Below are 18,700 nucleotides of genomic sequence, written 5' to 3'. Positions count from 1 at the left end.
AGGACACTTTCCACTATCCCAGGTTGCTCCAAAACCTGTCCAGCCTGGCCTTGGACACTTCCAGGGATGGGGAATCCAGAACTGCTCTGGGCAGCATCTCACCACCCTCACAGGGAAGAATTTCTTTCCGATATCTAATCCAAACTTCCTCTCTTTCGGTTTAAAGCCATTCTCCCTTTTCATTTTAAAGCCATTGCTCCTTGTCCCATCACTCCATGCCTTTGTCCCAAGTTCCTCTCTGCTCTCCTGTAACACCTTTAGGCTCTGGAAGGGGCTCTGAGGTCTCCCTGGAGCCTTCTCTTCTCCAGGTGAACACCCTCAGCTCTCCCAGCCTGGCTCCAGAGCAGAGGGGCTCCAGCCCTCAGAGCATCCTCATGGCCTGCTCTGGACATGCTCTAGCAGCTCCATGTCCAGGAAGCAGCAGTTTATCACAGCCTCTGTGCCAGGAGGAGCTTACATTTCCCTTGAAATGCGAGGCCAGAGAAGCCCTAGGGGAGTTTCTGGGCTGGTTGGAGATGGTCCCTCTGCAAGGCGCTGCTCTTAAAGCCCTGCCCACTCTGCTTTTACAGGGCTGCACCTTGGAAGGGGTTAAACCAGCTGCAACCCACAGTTTCCCCCGTCCTTGGCAGGGCTGAAACCAGCCAGCTGTATGCACTCCAACCTGTCCCAGCCCGGTGACACCCAGCTGGCACTCCCGCCCCGCTTGGCACCAGGCAGTGCTGCTCCTTCCCATCCCTGGCAATCGGTGATTCACTGACCCCAGATAAACCCGTCCGTGCACTCCCCACCTTGCACAGGGCTTCACCACCCTCTTGATTTCCATTTATTTTCTTTTTCTTTCCCTGCACGCAGCCACCCCGCCCGCCCCGCTCGCAGCGCCCGGAGGCGCAGCATTACTCATCGCTCGCTTTCGTTTCGTTCCGAGGTGCCAGCACGGGTCGGGCTGTGCGTGCAGCCACCAGACTAGAAAGCATTTTGTCCCCGGGTGGCGGAGCTGCCTCCGGAAAAGGGATGAGTCATTTGGCGACCCGGGGCCGCCGGGGACGGGAACAGGCTGTGACGCCAGGCTCGGTGACTCCAGACCTGGCGCCGTGCGGGAATGAGAGTCCCGAGGACTTTTCTCGTCAGGAACAGCTATAAAATGACGGATGGGATGGACTTTAACTCCGTCAGGGGAAAAAAATGAAAAACCAAACAAAAAATCTCAAACCGAACAACACAGGAGATGCAGGGCAAGGTGAGGGCAGGGGTGTTGGCTCTGCAGCACTGAGGGCATTTCCATAGGGCCAGATCCTGCATGCCGAGGGCTTGTGCTTGCCTTGGAGGCAGGAGATTTGGGGGAAAACTTTTTTTTTTTTTGTCGCTAGTGTGGCTGATAGAAGGGCAGGTTTGTAAAGCATGTCTGAGCAGCGGGACACTGCAGTGGGTAAGGGTGTCTCAGGTCTTCCGCAGGGGCAACGAAAGCATTCCCGGTGATGCATCCCTGCTGGCTTCGAGACCTGTGCCACTCTAACTGGCACTTCCTCTGCCCATCCCCGAGCATTTTCCATGGAATTCAGCAGAAGTTGTCCAGAGCTGAGGTTTTAACTCAGATCTGGAGGTCAGCATGCCTTTCCCAGGGAAAGGGCACTGCAGAACTGTCCATTATTGGCAAGTTCCCAAGTGAGTTTTAGTCTGTCACTGGTATGGGATGGGAAAAAACCCAAGGTCCTGCATCTGGGTCAGGGCAATCCCAATCTCAAGCACAGGTTTGGTGGAGAATGGATCAAGAGCAGCCCTGGGGAGTAGGACTTGGAGGTGTTGATTGATGAAAGGCTGGACACAATCTGGCAACGTGCACTGGCAACTCAGAAAGCCCCAACCATGTCCTGGGCTGCATCCAAAGCAGTGTGCCTAAAGGAGCTGGAGAGGGACTTTGGACAAGGTCATGGAGTGATGGAACAGGGAGGCTGGCTTTAAACTGACAGATGGCAGGTTTCCATTAGATATTAGGAGGAAATTCATTACTGTGAGGGTAACCTGGCACAGGTTTCCCAGAGAAGCTGTGAATGCCCCATCCCTGGAAGTGTTCACAGCCATGCTGGATGGGACTCAGAGCAACCTGGTCTAGTGAAAGGCATTGGGAGAGGGGCTGAACTAGGTGGTCTCGAAATAATCCCTTCCAACCCAAAGCATTCTATGATTCTGTGATTCCCCATGGGGATGCCCATGCCAGAGGCTGGTTGATGGGATGCAGCACCCTGGGGCTGTTCCAGCACTGTCCCTTGCGGGTGATGGGTCCGGTGATGATGCCTTGTGCTGGGACATGACACAAAGTCATCACTGTGAGCCAAAATCCCCCCAGTGCTGCAGCTGGAGCTGTATGATGGGGATTATTCTCTCCCAAACAGAAAATAGTTAATGTAAGAAGGAACTATAGACATAAACCCCATAAAAGAAGAAAAAAACAACAACCCATAACCAAACATCCTTCTGGGTGGGTAAACAGCCTGGGCTTCACTGTGTGTTGCAGAGCCTCCAAGGATGAGCCTCTTTTCAGTATTTCTGCTTTTACAGCTCAGTAAATAATTTGTAACAAATAGTTTATTCAATTAATTGAGCTTCTCTGCTCTGGGGGCAGATGGCAACCTTTAAAAATGGATTCCCAATGGAAAACTAGACAATGGCATTCTTTGGCCAATTTCCCCTGTTTTCAGGTCAATGGTAGTGGTTATGATTTATGCCTGTGCTGACAGCCACAAACCCATGGGAGAGGTGCACTTTTCCCCATCTAGATTCCTGGGATTTATTAATCCTTTTTCCTTTGTACCATGGGCTGCTTCACATCCTCCCCTCGTCTTTCCGTGCTGTTGCCATGACCAGGAGTATTTTCTCTGTTTTTCCCCGGGGGTACAGGACCATGGTGATGCTTCTGTCCAGCTGCAGCCTTCCAGGTCCCAGGGGTCTCATGGGGCAATGAGAAATGGTTTGTAACCCATAAGGGAAAGTGGTTTCCAGGGTTTCCCAAGATTTCTCCTTGGTGATGTGGATGCTGCCATGGCTGTTGTCTATTCCATCATTCCTTAGAGCCAAGCCGCCACCATCCACAAGCCCAAAAAGTTTGGGAACACCACATCCCATGCACTGATTTTTACTCTATTTAGGGAAAAGAGAAAAGGTTATTGTGTCAGCAAAGGACATGGGAGAAGACACTGCCATATTCAAACAAAATTCTTTTATTGAAAGTGTAATGGAAATTTCTTCATATTGCTTTGATGAAATGAGAGACAGCAGCTGTAGACAAATATGCTTTTTTTTATAAACAAATGCAAATGGATAAGGTAAAAATAAAGCATTTTTTTTTTAACTTGTACCTTTAAGCAACATAATCACAATATATACACAAAGAAAGCTAAAATAAAGCTATGTTGAAACCAAAGCGTTTCAACCAATACATTAGATAATTACAAATTGTGTCAATAAATACCCAGTTTTAAAACTGTTTAACAGGCAACTTTTTACACAGATACCGAGAAGAAAAAAAAAATTATATATTTACAATTCAGTGCCCTGGGGAAAAAAAAAAAAAAAAAAGAGAAAAAAAATCTTTTTTTTTTCTTTTTGGCACCAACACAAATAAAAAGAATAAATTATTGAAAAAAAAAATCCACAAAGGCAGGAGTCAATCCCAATCATTCATTAAAAAAAAAAAGTGTGTGTATATATATATATAAAATATAGGCATATATTTTATATATATAAATATACATATGCAGAGAAACTTAGGAATGTTACAAAATATATTAGTGCCAATAAATACAGAACGGTACCAGACTTTCAACTGTCAGTATTTTTTGATGCAGTCTGAAGGATAAGGAACTACCACCTAGGAGATAACTGAAAGAGGGATTTTTCAGTCTGAAGAAAAAATGACAACAACAAAAAATAACAATAATAATAATAAAAATAATAATAATAACAATAACAATAATAATAATAGATATATCCAGGAAATCCTCCATCTGCCAGTAGTATTCCTACAGTCACCCTCCTGCCCCAGGGGCGATGCCTTGCGGGAGGAAGTGGCGGCGAGCGCGGGCTCAGGACTCACTTGTGGCCGTGGGGGGTCAGCTCCACTTCCAAGTTGACTGGCTCAATACCAGAGAAGATGTACAATTAAATAGCAACAATAAGGATTAAAAAAAACCCCAAGCAACCCATGTTTCGTACGCCAGAAGTTTCCTAAATTGCTGGCAGGTTTGCAGTGAGGCACCTGTCGATGAGCAGGTATCCAAGAGCACCATCCCTGTGGTCGGGGATAGAAACAGTTCAGCCAATAGAAAAATCCTCAGATCTGTGTTTTGGGGTTGTTTCCCTTGTCTGTGTGTCTCTGCACCCCCAGAAGTTCCCTCCAGCTGCTCCCAGGGCAGCGGGGCTGAGACACCAGAACTGTCTCCTCCTCCTGTGCTGGTAATGCCGGGAATCACTCCCATCACCAAATTTTCCAAGGGGGACTTTAAAGCCGGCAGGTTTTAAATCCGTTTAGCTTTTTCCATACCACTGGTGTAGGCACTTAGTGTATCACTGATGCTCAGATTTTTTGTCCAGTTACATCTCATGGCCAAATAGTGTCATGTTCTCAGACTGACTTAAATAGCAAAAGGCCAAGGCAGCCTCCAGTATCCTTCTCATTTTATCTCATTTTAAAAACCAAAAGCCTTCAGTTTTTCAGCTTGGTCTTCAGGTGTTGCTGTTTCTTCCCTCAAAAACTGTACTCACAGAATAAATAACCCAATAAAATTCATATCCAACTGTTTTGCTTGAATTACCCGATTCACCTATGTAAAAAAAATAGCACAATCAGTGTGACCCACTGGATTTTGGAGCTGCGATATCCTCAGTGCTGGGGAGTCCTAAGGAGCACTTGCTGAGGAGCTTGAGCACAGCGTTGCTGTTTTGGCTTTGCTCTCCCAAAGCCCCCTACAAGGGCTGCCCAGGTCCTTATGGTTACACCTCCCCACTGCTGCTGACAGTTCCTCTGCATATTCAGGCACCATAACTGATGGGGAAAGATCTCATGGCCAAATCCTTACGAAATTAAATAAATTATAAAATAATTTACAAAAAAAGGGGTTGGGTTTTGTTTCGAGCTAGTTCATGTCATTTCTTAAATAGTTGAAGGTTTTGCTTGTTTTGCTCTCCACAGTGGTATTAGGCAGACCAGACACCACTCTCACGTCTGCTACAAGGCTGAGAGAAACCAAGGGATGTTGCATGAACTCTTCCCTCGTCCCTCCCCTCCCACCCACTTCTGTTCAGTGTTTTTAGAAATGTGAAGTGAAGACCAAACAGCCAACATCATTCAGACTCAGAAAAACCAGGGTCATCTTCCTCTTGAAGACCTTATTGCCCTTCCAGGTTATCGACAAACCACAGTGCTATTCACGTACTACAGGTAGAAAATAAATAAATACAGATATATTATGCAAAAAAATATGATTGTACACATAATACATCTGAGGTATTACCAATTTAAATAAGGTTTCATGCTAGTTCAAGCTTCAGTGGCTAGTTAAATTCTGGAACTTGCAATAAATAGATGAAGAATGATCATGTATATAGTGTATGGATCTCTTCTGTAAACCTTGTCAGATTTAAACGTAAGAGTGTGTCGGGTCAACTCTTACGCAAACCACAAATTTTCACAATAAATACAGCTTCAAAAAGTTGCCTTAAAAAGTTCCTGCAACACTGAAACGTTTCTAGAAGGGGCTGTATGGACGACTGGCAACGTTAGCGAGGAGTATTTCTCAACAGGTCTTTTCATACAAAACACAAGGAAATTCTCAGGTGAAAGTCTTTTTCCCCCCCTCCCCTCCCCACCCCATCATGAAAGTTTAGAAATTTTTGCACAAACAGCGAGAGAACTGATTGTAGCTGCAGTATGTCAAAACGACCACGTTCTATAAAGACCAAAAATAGTTCATTTGCTTAGAAAGTCTTGGGCTGTTGCTGTTTTTTCCTCCTTATATTTGAGTAGCACACATCATCCTTTCAGTGAAAGTTTGCCTGTCCAACTGTTTCTCTGTTTTCCTGTCGGCATCAGTCCTTGCCCGAGCCATGCAGGTGTTTCACACTTTCACTGTCTCCATCAGCGATGACTTGATGGCATCCTCCAAAAGTTGATTGTCTGTGAAAGGGGCTGGGGTTTCAGGGATGGATTCGGACAAACCAATGAGGGACTCCAAGAAACAGGAGCCCTGATCTCCAGCTTGCGGGAAGCCAGGGAAATTAGGCAACTGAAACTGTAATGCTGAGAAGTTATCCAGGTTCTCGTACTCCTTTAAGGAGTTGTAAAGGGGTCCCAAGTTATAGTCTGAGAAGGACTGGAAGAAATCCAAGGAATCAGAGGAAAGGCTGAGGTCGGCGTAGCTCTTGGAGCAGGGCTCAGTGGAGGATGAGGCGCAGCAGGACAGCCCCTCGCACCTCACGTGCGCTGCATCCTCCAGCAAACCCCCACTGTCCTGGTTGGCATTCTCATCCAGGCACTCCGAGAGGTGGGACAAGTGGCCAGGGACAGGCTTGGCCTCGCTGCCATGGTCCTCAATGAAGAAGTCGGTGGGGTGGAAGCAGCTGAGGTCATCCTGGCCACGCCCGCTCTCCTCCTCGGCATCCGAGTCGTTGAAGTGGAGGATGCGCGCCAAGCCGTCGTCATCCACGTCTGACTGGGACTTGTCAGAGGGGAGGCTCTCATAGGGCTCCTCCAGGTCCTCGCTGGGGTGGGAGGAGATGGAGGAGTCTGTCATGTCGCTGCTGCAGCTGTTCTCCCCCAGGGCCTCCAGGTCGGGGCTGAACTGGAAGGCAGGTGCCAGCGGCACTGCACGCTCCTCCAAGGAGCCCTTCCCTGCCGTGCATCCCAGCGGCGGGAGCCGCTCCCGGAACGGGGGCTCAGCTTCCACCACCTTCTCGCTGCTCTGCTGCTGCTTCTCCAGCTCCAGCTTCATGATGGTGTGGATAAAATGTGTCTGCACGCGGGCCTGGTTGAACTCGATCCTGCCCTCGGTGTTGCCACAGCCGTCCTTGGTGCAGCCGCAGGGGAAGGAGGTGTGATCCATCTGGCACAGGGAGAAGCAGAGGGGGAGGATTAGGATGGAACCCGCTGGCACAAAACCAAAACTGCCCGTGACTCGCCTGCCCTGAGAAACCAAGCGGCAGCTGAGGGGTTTAAAAGCAGAAAAAAAAAAAAAAGAGACACTCTGCTCTTTTGAAGAGGCGTCATAAAAAGTTGGCTTTCAGTACAAGTGAAGGAAATTTAAAGATTCCAAGAAAAAGGCAAAATATAATGGTCCAAAAGGAGACATAAAGGGGCAAAAGTGAGTTTTTTCTTTATTGCTGTTTAATGATCTCATTATCTGGTCTGCAGCAGCCACTAGAGGGGGGCTGTGACACACACATGGAGCACCCGTGTGCACCCACCTCTGCCACCCCCAGCCTCCAAACACGGCACCGAGGGAGCGAGCGGTGCCCAGAATAGGCATTGAGGCTCCCCAAATACAGCTGGGCAGGCACCCGCAAAAAACACCCTGAAAAATATAACTCACTAATTGAATACAGAGGGATTATCCCACAGCGCAGGTGGCCTGCACAGCTCGCTGTGGGCTGATGCTCAGCTGACACTCCCACGTTTGCCTGAGCGTGCTGGGATTTGTGACACACACCAAAAGAGAAAGAATTAAAAATAAAACCTGGAGGAGGGGGAGAAAGCGCAGCCTCGTGTGAGGAGCAAGAAGCTCTTCCTTAAAGACATTCCCACGTGGCCCATCTCCAACAGGAGATCAAGCAGGTGTGGGTCTCGTGGGGATGCAGAGCAGGGACATTCTCACTGCAGGCTCTGGCAGCGTGGGAATGGCTGCACGTGTGATTTGGGAAGAGGACACTTTCGAGCAGAGTCTGCCTTGCAGCCTGAGGGATGCTCCAAGATCTCTCCTCGCCTCCAAGCGCAGGCAGGAGCAGATGGATTTACAGGCTGCCCCAACTTCGTCCAACTTGCTCACACCCCCCTGCTCTAACGCACAGCTGGAGCCGTGGCATCCCCCCGTGCCCAGGGGCGAGGGCAGTACCTGGCATTTAATGCCTGCCAAGCTGCAGCTGCAGGTCTCGGGGTCGCAGACCTCGCGGCAGTCACAGCCGCAGTCCTCCCGGGACAGGCGGATGTTGTGCAGCTCCCGCTTCTCCTCCTTGTCGATCTTCTTCACCCCCACGGCCTTCAGCAGCGCGCGCCTCTTCTTGGCGGGGTAGGGCTGCAGGAAGAAGCCGTCCTCCAGGTCCACGTTGCTGACGTCGATGTCGTCGTCGGAGATGTCCTCGATGGTGAGCTGGTTGGCCTCTTCGGACTCCTTCGTGCCGTTCATGGTGAGCTGAGGGCGAAAAATGGACAAAGCATTAGGGGCTTGTTGGGGACTCAGAGCCATTGGAACCCCCAGCTCAAGGAAAACAAGAAAGGAATGACCTCCACCCCATGGTGGCCAGCCTCAGGATCAGTAAGTCAGAGCCCACACAGATCTGACACCTGACTGAAGCTGTGTCCTGGGATATCAAGTATCTAAATGAGAAATGAAAAGACTTCGGGAGACGCCAAGAGGATTCTCAAGTGGATGCCAGAATGGAGAGCTACTACCAAAAGAGTAAAAACATCTTCAGCATCCTTTCCATCACCTTTCAAAGGTGGAGAGCTCAATGAAGATTCCCCACCGGAGCCTATGTTTCCTGGAGACCCAAACTGAGAGCCAAGGATCGATGCCCCCAAGTCCCAGAGGCTCTTACTAAAAACTGGCCAATTAACTAACAACATCCACCAGCTCCTCATCAACCCAGCCCCACACTCCTACTCACTTTCCATTTCAATGCTTCCAACTTCTCCTCTTTTAATTTCTCTTCGAGTTTGCCCCGACGGACGTTTTCCTGCTCCTTTGAAAACTCTGCCAGCGTGAACTGCCGGGAGGAGCTGTGTTTGCTCACCATCCCCAGGGTGCAGCCCCCACGGCTAGGCACACTCGTGAAGCCCTGGCAGCGTGGGAAGTAAAACACAGTGACCCGGTCAAACTCCACATTGTTCTTCTTTAGTCGCTTGGATTTCTTCAGGATAGATGTGGCTAAAAAGGGGAGAATTAAGAAAAAAAAAGCACAAAGTCAGTGCTGCCATGCTGCAGATGGAATAGAAATATGACAAACAGGTGGGACTTGCAATTAAGTCTCTCAACAGGGACACAATGGGACAGGGCTACAACATTCCTTGGTGGTGTTTTAGGAGCTAACACTTCAAAGGTGGGATGAGGATGGAGAGGAAGCTAAGCCAAGCCCCGCTGCATCGGAGTCACCGATGAGATTCACCGTACATGGCGGCTGCTGCTTCTCCTTCCCGCTTGACTTCCCCCAGGGAACATCCATTTGCTTATTCTTCACGTGTGGCACAGCATAATGAACAAGCAACCAGCCATCCTACACATCTGTCTCTCTAAATCCACTCTGCCCCACGCTCAGGAGCCCCTGGTCTGCTCCCGGGATGCCGGGACATTGGCATTTCCAGGGCTGAATGGCTCCAGCTTTTGTGGCAGGAAAATAGCCCAAACGTCTGCTTTTTCAGGTACTTCCTTTCACCATCCACTGGGAGGAACTCTGAATCTATGGTTTATTCTCCAGAGACTCATTTGAGAGCAGCTGCAAAGATGTTAATCTTTGTGCAGGTGATCCCCGGGTAAACATGGCAATACATGACTCTGGTTTATCTTAAAACTGCTGAAACATGCTACACACCATTTACAGCAGAGCCTCTCCAGAGATACCTGGCCCAGCACATCTGCACATGCAAACACGGCAGATGGAGGGGGATTAATTAGTCAGGGCAGGTTCAGAGTCAGTGAGTTTCCACGAGTGTGGCTGGCCAAGAAAGGAAAGCGAGGCACAGCAGCCCTGGGTTGCAGAGCTGCGTGAGTGTGGCAGGAACAAGAGCCAGCTACACCCAAATTTGTGGTGGGGAGGTATTTCTGGTCCCAGGCTCTGCTGGTGCATGGGTGTTTCAGCTGCCTCCATGGAAAAAAATAACCCAAAAAGGATGGGTGACTGCTGCAGAGCTGGGATCAAGCCTGGCTCCTCTGGTGGCAGAGCCACAGGCAGCCCTACAGTGGGATCCAAGGAAAGGACTACAAGGACCTGAGGGGCTCAGCTGGTTTGGTGGGCCCCAAGGGCTGTGAAAGTGCAAGACTGGACAGTTAACTGCACCCACATTTCACAGGTCTCACTTGCCAAAATACAGTGTTTCAGTTTCGTGTGAAAAAAAAAAAGAGAAAAATGTTCACCCAGCTGTGTCAGCAGCTTCTGCTCAATAGCTGGGGGTTCACACTGGGCCCTGCAGTCACTCTGATCATATCTTTGCACTGTGCGTTGCATTTTCACAATAACCTTGACTCAATCTCCTAAAACACGAGCTCTTTATCAGTAGGCAAGTTAACCACCACGATCATCTATTGGCCAAGCTGCTGCACTTTGGCATTTGCTTCTCTCTCCCTGCACCCCTCCTCCGAAATTGTTTTCCCATTCCTGACCCTTTTCCAATTGAGCCAGAGAATACAAAAAGTTCATTGTTTTGTCACAAAACCTGGGAAGACAAGCAAGAATGAGACTCTTTATTATTACAAGACTTCTAAAGCCTTTTCAGACCGCTGCGTGTTTGTGTATGTCTGCTAAGTGGACCTTAACTGCTATATACAGTGGGTGTTCAGTATAATTTACTAGGTTGGACTATTTCTCCTCCATGAAGATGTTCCTCTATTGTACTTTTTATTTTTCTCTTCACATGGCAGATAAAGGGCTTTACAACACTGCCTTCTGTGTGTTTTCCTAAAAGCTCTCAAAACTTATATTGCTGGGAAAACAAAATAGCTTTTATCTGTACTAGCAGCGGAGGCAATGTCAAACGTGTCATGTTCTTTGGCAAAGTACCAAATTTACGTAGGAAACAAGTTCTGAAATGGTAATTACGCTACTGGTTAATCATTTTTAAAAACCAGCATTACGGGCCTTCACTGTCTGATTAGTTTTTGCCTGTTAAACAGCTTGACAGGGAATTGAGGATTGGTGGGATGGTCCTGCAGCAGGGGCTTGGAGGCACCCACATGCCTCTGCACACCCAGGTCATTGGGTTTCTATGCCTGGAAACCTGGACTTCAGCAAAAACATTCTAAAGGAATAATAAGTACTGGAAGGAAGGGCTGAGGAAGACCACTGTGGGGAGGCTGGATGATTTTAAATTGGTGTCATGACAGGTAGCTGGCATCACAGCCACTTCTACCCATAAGGTAGAAGGTACCCAAGGGGGTCTCTGTGTGGTCATGACCCACCAACACCCTAAAAAAAACCCATGCAGAGGCATGGCTGATCCTGGGAATGCCAGAGGTACTCACGGGTGAAGCTGGACGTTAAGGCAGAGCTGGGCTTGGGCTCCCCACGGGAATTCTCCTCATCAGTGTCCCAGCCTGAGGATGCTGAGGAGGAGAGGGGGGAGCAGGAGGAGGAGGAGCAGTAGGTGCTGTCATCCCCCAGCTCTTCGTACTTCCTTTTCAATACTCCGCTCATGGTGACACCGTTTTTGTCATATAACTGGAAAACAAAGAAGAAAAGCAAAATGAAGCCAGGGAAATACTGGCAGTTTCCAGTGATGAGCAAGACAGCTGTAACCCCCAGCAAGGCTTCCCCATCAGATCCACCTGGCCATGCAGATGTGATCCCCAAAAAGTGCTCCCCCTAAAACACCTCCCCTTACTACACTCACTGTGCACACCTGTGAATTTCTCTCCCATTTGACAACAATGCAGAAAAAAAAGACCATCTCAGACAACAAACTGTCCAGAAACCAATTCAATCAACACAAATGTTATCAAACAGTAAGTATTACATTTTGCTTACTAATTCTTTTATGCTCACTCCTCACCCAGATCGCTTTCTATGCAGTTACAGCTTTAACGTCTTGCTAATTACAAAAATAAGCCAGTTTGCAGAAAACAATCTGTTGGCATGATTTACTTGCTACAGCCCCCCGGGGAAACAGACTTATTAAATGAAGCACTGAAATACAAATATATCAACTGTGAAGAACAGCCCTTCTCCTCACGGTGCCTTTCATAGTCAGTCCCCCATTCAATAAGCTATTCTTGTTTAGGCTGGGTTATGTATCAAGCATAGTAGCAATTAAAAACAACGCAGCTAATTAAAAACAAAGGCGCTCTGTACTTGCCTAGATTCCTAAATTTCCTGCATGCTTTGCCCCTGCTCATCTTAAAGGGAAAAAAATAAAAGAAAAGCCAAAAATAACTGCGTTGCATCTTTTAAACTTCGCTTTTATAAAGTTTGTGCAAATTCAGAGGACAAAAAAAAACCCCACAAAAGCTACGGACTTTGCCCACAGTAGGTTTGGACAACAGTCTCAGGCACAGGGTGGGATTCTTGGGGTGGTCCTGTGCAGGACCAGGAGTTGGGACTTGATGATCTTTGTGGCTCCCTTCAACTTAAGATATTCTATGGTTCTAATGGGTATCAGCACCCACCCAACCTGGGATGCTCCTGCACTGATGACAGATCATTCCCCCTTTTAGACCCTGGCAACATCACCCCAGCTGCCCCTCCTCCTGCAGAAGGCACTGCCAGCTTATTTTGGAGCCAGTGAGCCATCCCCAGAGCTGAGAGCCAGGCTGCAGCCAGAGGGGTGACTTGCTCTGGCCCCATCCCACCAGGCTGTAAGGCACAACCACGATGGGACAGATTCAGCCCCAGCCCAGGAATTCCTCCCAGCAAGGAGGGGAGAGCCCCAGCCACCCCATAATACACAAAAGCTAAAGCATCTCTACAATTTGGATACTGGTGGGAGAGTAGGCAGCCCTGGGATGGTGACAGTGCAGATACAGGGGTGCCAGACACCCAGTCCACATCCCCTCCCACCACATGAAACTTCTCCACCGGCCAAATTAATTCTTTGCAGCCCAAACACTTTCTCACTCCGCTTTGCATGTCTGAAGTTAATTTAAGTCTCTGAAAAAGAAAAAAAAAAAAAAACAACAAAAAAACACTAAACCTGCCATTCTGACAGCCCTGAGGAGGCAGCACAGACACCACACCAGTTTCAGAGCCTCCCCACGATGGGATTTTCAGTGTCCCGACAGCACTGAGCAGTATCACGTTGCAGGACAGGAGCACACACAGTTCCTTCCAAGCCCTGCACCAACCCTCCCTTAATTATGTTTACCACCAGCTTCCCAGGAGACAATAGTCACCCAAAAGGTCAAAAAAGTCCCTGGATGAAGCACTTCTCTGGCCTGGAGAAGTTAATCATTCTCTGCAAGGCTTACTTACAGAGCCAGTATGTCCCCCATGGTCCCCTGAAGCTGGGGAGAAGTGATCCCTCCATCCCTCCTCCTCAGCAGACCTGGAGCTGCAGGTGGTTTTGCCACAGAGGGGTTGTTGTTTTTTTGGCCTTAATCCAAAATAGATGCTGAGAAGGTGGATTTGGCCACTGTCCAGCCCCAGCAGCACATGTCCTACCCAACACCTGGATTAACCCCTTTCCTGCCTGCTCCACAGCAAAGCTGAGCTCACAGGCAGCCACAAACCAGCAAATAACAAACCTTTGATTTGTAATATTTTTGTGCATGTGCCTCCTGCTCTGTCTCACATTTGCTTTAAGAAACAACCAGGAGCAAAGAAACTCTCCAAATCCACGGCAGGGGTCTGAATCAAAGCCTGGGCTGCAGCCAGAGGTTTGCAGACCCCAGTGCCCACTTGGAATAGGCAAAAACTTGGCAAAAAAAATCCCACTTGCGTGGCTTGAAAGAGCATCAGTTCCTGCTGCAGAGAGAATGCTCCAAAGGACAGTGAGGGATGACAGTGAGGGATACCACTATAGCCAAGGGAGGGAGGAACCAGCTCCCAAAAATGCCTGTGGGACACATGTCCAACAGCAAACGCCCTCAGAGATGCGATGCTGACCACATCCAAGTCTCGTGGGAGACACCGGAGGGTGCTGGAGCAGCCAAGGTCATGCTGCTGAGACAGGGTTAACTCCCAGGCCTGCACCAAAGATGCAGCAGCTCTGATGCTCAGACCAACCCAACAGCCCATCAGGGGCCTCACCACATCCCCCCAAACCACCCCACAGGGAAAACCAGAGCACTCTCCTCCAGCCAGCGAACCGAGCTACACAAACACCAAGCTGGAGCCAAGGCAAGCTGTGCATAAGATGGTGCAATTCTATTTATTTATTTTTTAAATACTGTCATCAGCCAGGAGGATGAAGGGAGGTGTGTGCAGCTCCCCATCTATGAGAATGAGCCAGATGAACAGGGAAAAACCCCACTTTTGGCATGCTGTCTTCTTCAAGACACCTATTGTTTTGTTGATGCCAAGTAGGTGTTGTGCAAACAGCTAATCCAGCTAATGGGAAAAAGCTGGTGAACCTGCTGCCCACCAGCCAAAATACATTAATTTTCCACTTACACCTTCCCCCTCATTGCTGATTTATGGCTGTGATGTTTTCCAAGTCAAGTTTTCAAATCCTTCTCAGAAGAGATGTAGTGGAGCTGCACCCATCGATGTAGGCATCTACCCTACCCCAAAAAATCCTCCAGATAGGCATGTTACTGTCAAAGCCAGGATGATCCTCTGCTCCCCTCCTCTCCCTGGCACGTGGGGACAGAATTCACACCAGCAATTTGGATGCTGCCTTTAAAGCCATGTCACTGAGGCCACTGGCCACTCAGCCAAGAAAGCCCAGACACAATGAGGATATTTTAATTGCAGTAATTTTGCAAGGAACCTTAAACCCACAGCGGTGTCTTACAAGCAAGTCACAAAAATGTCCACAGCAGCATGGAAAAAATAAATATCTACATCTGAGCCACTGCAAATCTCTGCAGGTACCACCGAGTGCAGGATTTTACCATCTTCTCCTTCTCTTTTTTTTTTTTTTTTTTACATAACCTGAAATAAAATAATCCTATCTTCCTTCCAGTTGCCAAAAAAGACATTCTGTTCTTGGCTAAGACTTCTTACTCATCTATTTTACTGAAAACAGCTTTTGGAACAAGTACATAATGCAATGGATCAAACCCGCAGGAATTCCTCTCTGGCACCAGAACTCCCACTATCCTGGGAATACTTTCTAACAAATATTTAGCCCAGATGTGCATTCCTTTCTTTCTCTCTCCCTCCTTTTTTTTTTTTTTTAAAGCATTAAAGTTTGGGGGGGGGGGGGGCAGTCTAGTTGGGGGGAAGGGAATCAGATCTGCAAAGTCCCATTTCTGGCACCCAGCAAGTCACAGGGCAAAGCCCTAACACACTGGAATGCAAGGAATTAATGTTTTAACTATCCTCCTCTTGGACGACGTCTCAACAGTAAATATTTCGAGTAATTTAGATTTAAGAAGGTTTGGCATTTGTTTAGCCAAGTGCAGAGGAAGGCAACTGAAAGTCCCTACCAGTGTCCAGTCTCCAGGAGACTGCACAAAGAGGCATCGTGGCTCTGGGCAGAATTACGAGGAGAAGATGTTTCAGTGCTGTATTTTGGGGCTGTAGATGTGCTTTGAAGTGTCAGGCGATCGCAGCAGTGCAAGCAAAGCAAAGGAAACTCCTCCCGGCGAGTCCAGCAGCTGCCTTTTGCTCGTGCCACAATTCCCATGGTATCGCAGGAGAACACCCAGGAGCAAGAATATTTCAAATTTTGGGGTTCTGTCGGTGGAGCATCCTAAAGAATGGAAGGCTCCCAAATCCGTGCATGAGTTATTGAAAGCAAAGTTTCTTTTGCCAAGTGACTTGGGGAACATCAAGAAAACAACAATACCTCTGAGCCCCCGATACTCAGCACAATGCACTAGAAGTATTTGTTTTCCAGTGACTTTTTGAGCTGGTTTGCTGACTTTAAAGCTCAGCTGCCTGCCTGCAGCAAGACAAAGTGGCCTCATCCCAGGACACCAAGGTGAACTCTTCCCAGCACACCGGGACGAGGGCTCGGGTGCTGGGAGCAAGTTAAGGACTGTGAGTCAGAGCAGCTCCCGCTCCCTCCCCCAGAGCTGCAGTGGCTGTGCAGGTCTAGCAGGAGTAAATATTAGTTTAAAAAACACCACTGCATATTTTAGCCAGGTACGGCTCCGAAGGCAGCTCGTGGAGCAGAGCTGGGGGAGTTGCTGGGGTTGGTGTTTGTTTGCACGCTGCCGTTTATTGTGGGCAAAGAGACCTCGCTGTGAGAATCACCAAAAAGTGCTGCAGAGCTGAGCTTCCCGCTCAGCTATCCCAGAAATCTGATGTCTAACAGCAGTGAAGATCCCAGTAACACCTCTGGGTTATTTAATTATCACCACACTATCAGCACTGATTCATTGCTCGATCATTTAACTATTTTAATTCTTTGCATATTTACTTAAGTGGTTTCCCCTGTGCCTCCGTGACAGCCTCCTGATGACAACACTTCCTAATTTCGGGGCTGACTGGAGCCAAGGGGAGCGGGATCATCCCACCAGGACCCTCCAGGGGACAGTCCCACGCGTGTTCCCAGCCACATAAAGCTGTGCTTTCCAGTTCAGACCAGATTATTTTCACCCAGCTGGGTCTAAGGTTTCATAACCTTGCTCCAGTTAAAAATAGCCTCTGCCTACTATGCAACAGCAAAACCCAAAGTACGTCGTGCTGCGGAGTGGGAGCATGAATCAGCCCGTAGCACCACGAGTTTATTCTCCTGTCAGAGACTGAACAGGCAAAACACCTTCCCCGGAAAGAGCAGCAGAAGTGTTTACCTCATCTCCTAATATCTGGAAGGCCACAAAGAAAAAAAAAAAAAAAAAGAAAACAACAAAAACGGCTTGTCAGGTTTTTGTACCAAGCCCTTACTTCTTGCTGACAGCTTGAAAGGTAAGTAAGAAATTTTAGCAAATGCATTAAAGGTTATCTGACACAGCCCAAAATGAAAGGAGGTTCGGATGTACTCAGCGCAGATTGTGCTCTAACAAACAGGAAAACAGCGAAGTGTGCTTTGTCTAGGAAAATCCTCTATTTGATCACACCTCATGAATAATTCACACCAGGTTTCCATATTTGTCCTCCTGTAGGTACACGCTGTGCGTTACCTTCCCTGCTATATATACGCACGCATTTCCTGCGCTGAATTATTAAAGGCTTTGCCGGGAGCTGCGGAGTCTCTCCGGGAGGAGAGCAAACCCAACCATCCTGAAAATAACCCCGCCCCCCACCCCACACACACACCTTAATGGGCTATATCAGCAAACTGCTCAGCAGAGGAAAATTAAAATAATTTTCATGAAAAAATAAAGTAATAAACTAAAATAATAATTGGACATCAATTCCTGGTAACAAATGACAAGACTTAACCTCGCAGTGCTGGGTTAAGGGTTGGACTCGGGGATCTTAGAGGGTTTTTCCAACCTTAAGGATTTCCTCATTCTGTGACTTCGAGTTTTGAAAACGGCCGTGAGGCTTTTCTCTCCATCCATCCCACCCAGGCGTTGGCATTCCAGGCGTTAGTAAGGCTGAGCTGCTTTAGGAAAGCGCTGTCCCTGTGTGTCAGCCTCTTCCTACAGCGACATTATGTAACTCGGAGGTGACAGACACTTTTGAGGATGCCGGGGGTAGAGGAGGGAGTGGGGGGCGCAGGCAAAAAAAAATTATAGAAACCTGAGAGAACTTAGAAGTTGGGGGCGGGGGTATCCTTTTTTTTTTTTTTCCTCCTTTTTTTTCAGGTGGGCTGTAAAAGCCGCGATGTTTTATTTCGGGAGGCGGGGGATGTGGGGGGTGCCCCGCTCCGTCTGTCCGCCCGTCGGTCCCTCCGTGCGCCCGTCGGTAGGTGTTGCTGTAGCGACGGGAAAGCATCCCCAGCCGGGCGGATTTGGGGAAGAGCGAGCCGGCAAGGCTCCCCCCGCCCCCCCCCTCCCCAACCTTTCTCTCAACATCAAAAAATTGGAACCGCGGCGGTGGGGATGGAGCGGAGCCTGGACTTACCGGGGCAGGGGTGAGAGGGGAACTCTGCGCTACTCCTAATAAATATTATAAAGGTGTTCGGGTCTCTGCACAGCCCAGCCGATGGGAAAGTGCGGGGGGGGGGTGTGTCGGGGGCGCAACAAGCCCCCACCCGTTCCCCCAAGGAACGCCGTCCCGCTGCCCCGGTGGGTCCCGGAGCTTCCCGGCGGCTCAGCCCCAGCCGCAGCCCCGCCGGGCTCCGCTCGCCCGCGGGCGGGAGCAGCGCGGCCAGACGGCGCCGGGGCGGCGCGACCGCCGGGAACGGGCGGCGGGCACCGGCAGCGACCCCCGGCCGGCGGGACGGCTCCGAGCCGGCTCTCGACAGCCCAACCCCGCGCCGGGCAGGCACCGACCGGACTCCGCAGTCGCAACCCCCGGTGGTGAAACGCGAGCCTCCCGCTCGCCCCCCTCCCACGCCGCCTCCCCCGCATCCCCATCCCCATCCCGGCTGCCCGCGGCGGTCCCTACCTGCGGCGGCGGTGTCGGCGGCTCCGGCTGCAGCGGCGGTGCCTGGCGCGGCGCCTCCCGCTCCGCTGCCGGGGCCGGGCCGGGCTGCGCCGCCCCGCGCTGCCCTTTTCCGTCAGTGGAAAACTCCGGGCTCTGACGCAGGCGGTGACAGGAGCGGGGCCGGCCGGCCCGCCCGGCTTCCTGC

At 49.5% G+C, this 18,700-nt stretch overlaps 1 protein-coding gene across 1 annotated transcript; it reads right to left on the bottom strand.

Annotated features, from left to right (window-relative positions):
* Positions 1-3,230: 3,230 nt before the first annotated feature.
* Positions 3,231-18,632, bottom strand: CSRNP1 (cysteine and serine rich nuclear protein 1). Its single transcript, XM_069006331.1, has 5 exons — positions 18,517-18,632; positions 11,439-11,634; positions 8,872-9,131; positions 8,100-8,396; positions 3,231-7,094 (listed from the first exon to the last, which is right to left on the bottom strand). The coding sequence occupies exons 2-5, from the start codon at positions 11,608-11,610 to the stop codon at positions 6,111-6,113; spliced, it is 1,713 nt and encodes a 570-aa protein (XP_068862432.1). The 5' UTR covers positions 11,611-11,634; positions 18,517-18,632; the 3' UTR covers positions 3,231-6,110.
* Positions 18,633-18,700: the final 68 nt, after the last annotated feature.

Source organism: Aphelocoma coerulescens, chromosome 2 (assembly GCF_041296385.1).
Source record: "Aphelocoma coerulescens isolate FSJ_1873_10779 chromosome 2, UR_Acoe_1.0, whole genome shotgun sequence".
Classification (NCBI taxonomy): Eukaryota; Metazoa; Chordata; class Aves; order Passeriformes; family Corvidae; genus Aphelocoma; species Aphelocoma coerulescens.
This window is presented reverse-complemented; position numbering and strand designations above follow the sequence as displayed.

Coding starts and splice junctions, on each gene's coding strand:
- CSRNP1 (XM_069006331.1), bottom strand. CDS start 11,610: ATGAGCGGAGTATTGAAAAGGAAGTACGAAGAGCTGGGGGATGACAGC. Junction 8,397..8,871: donor TGGAAGCATTGAAATGGAAA/GTGAGTAGGAGT, acceptor TTTCGCCCTCAG/CTCACCATGAACGGCACGAA. Junction 7,095..8,099: donor TGGCAGGCATTAAATGCCAG/GTACTGCCCTCG, acceptor TCCCTGTGCCAG/ATGGATCACACCTCCTTCCC.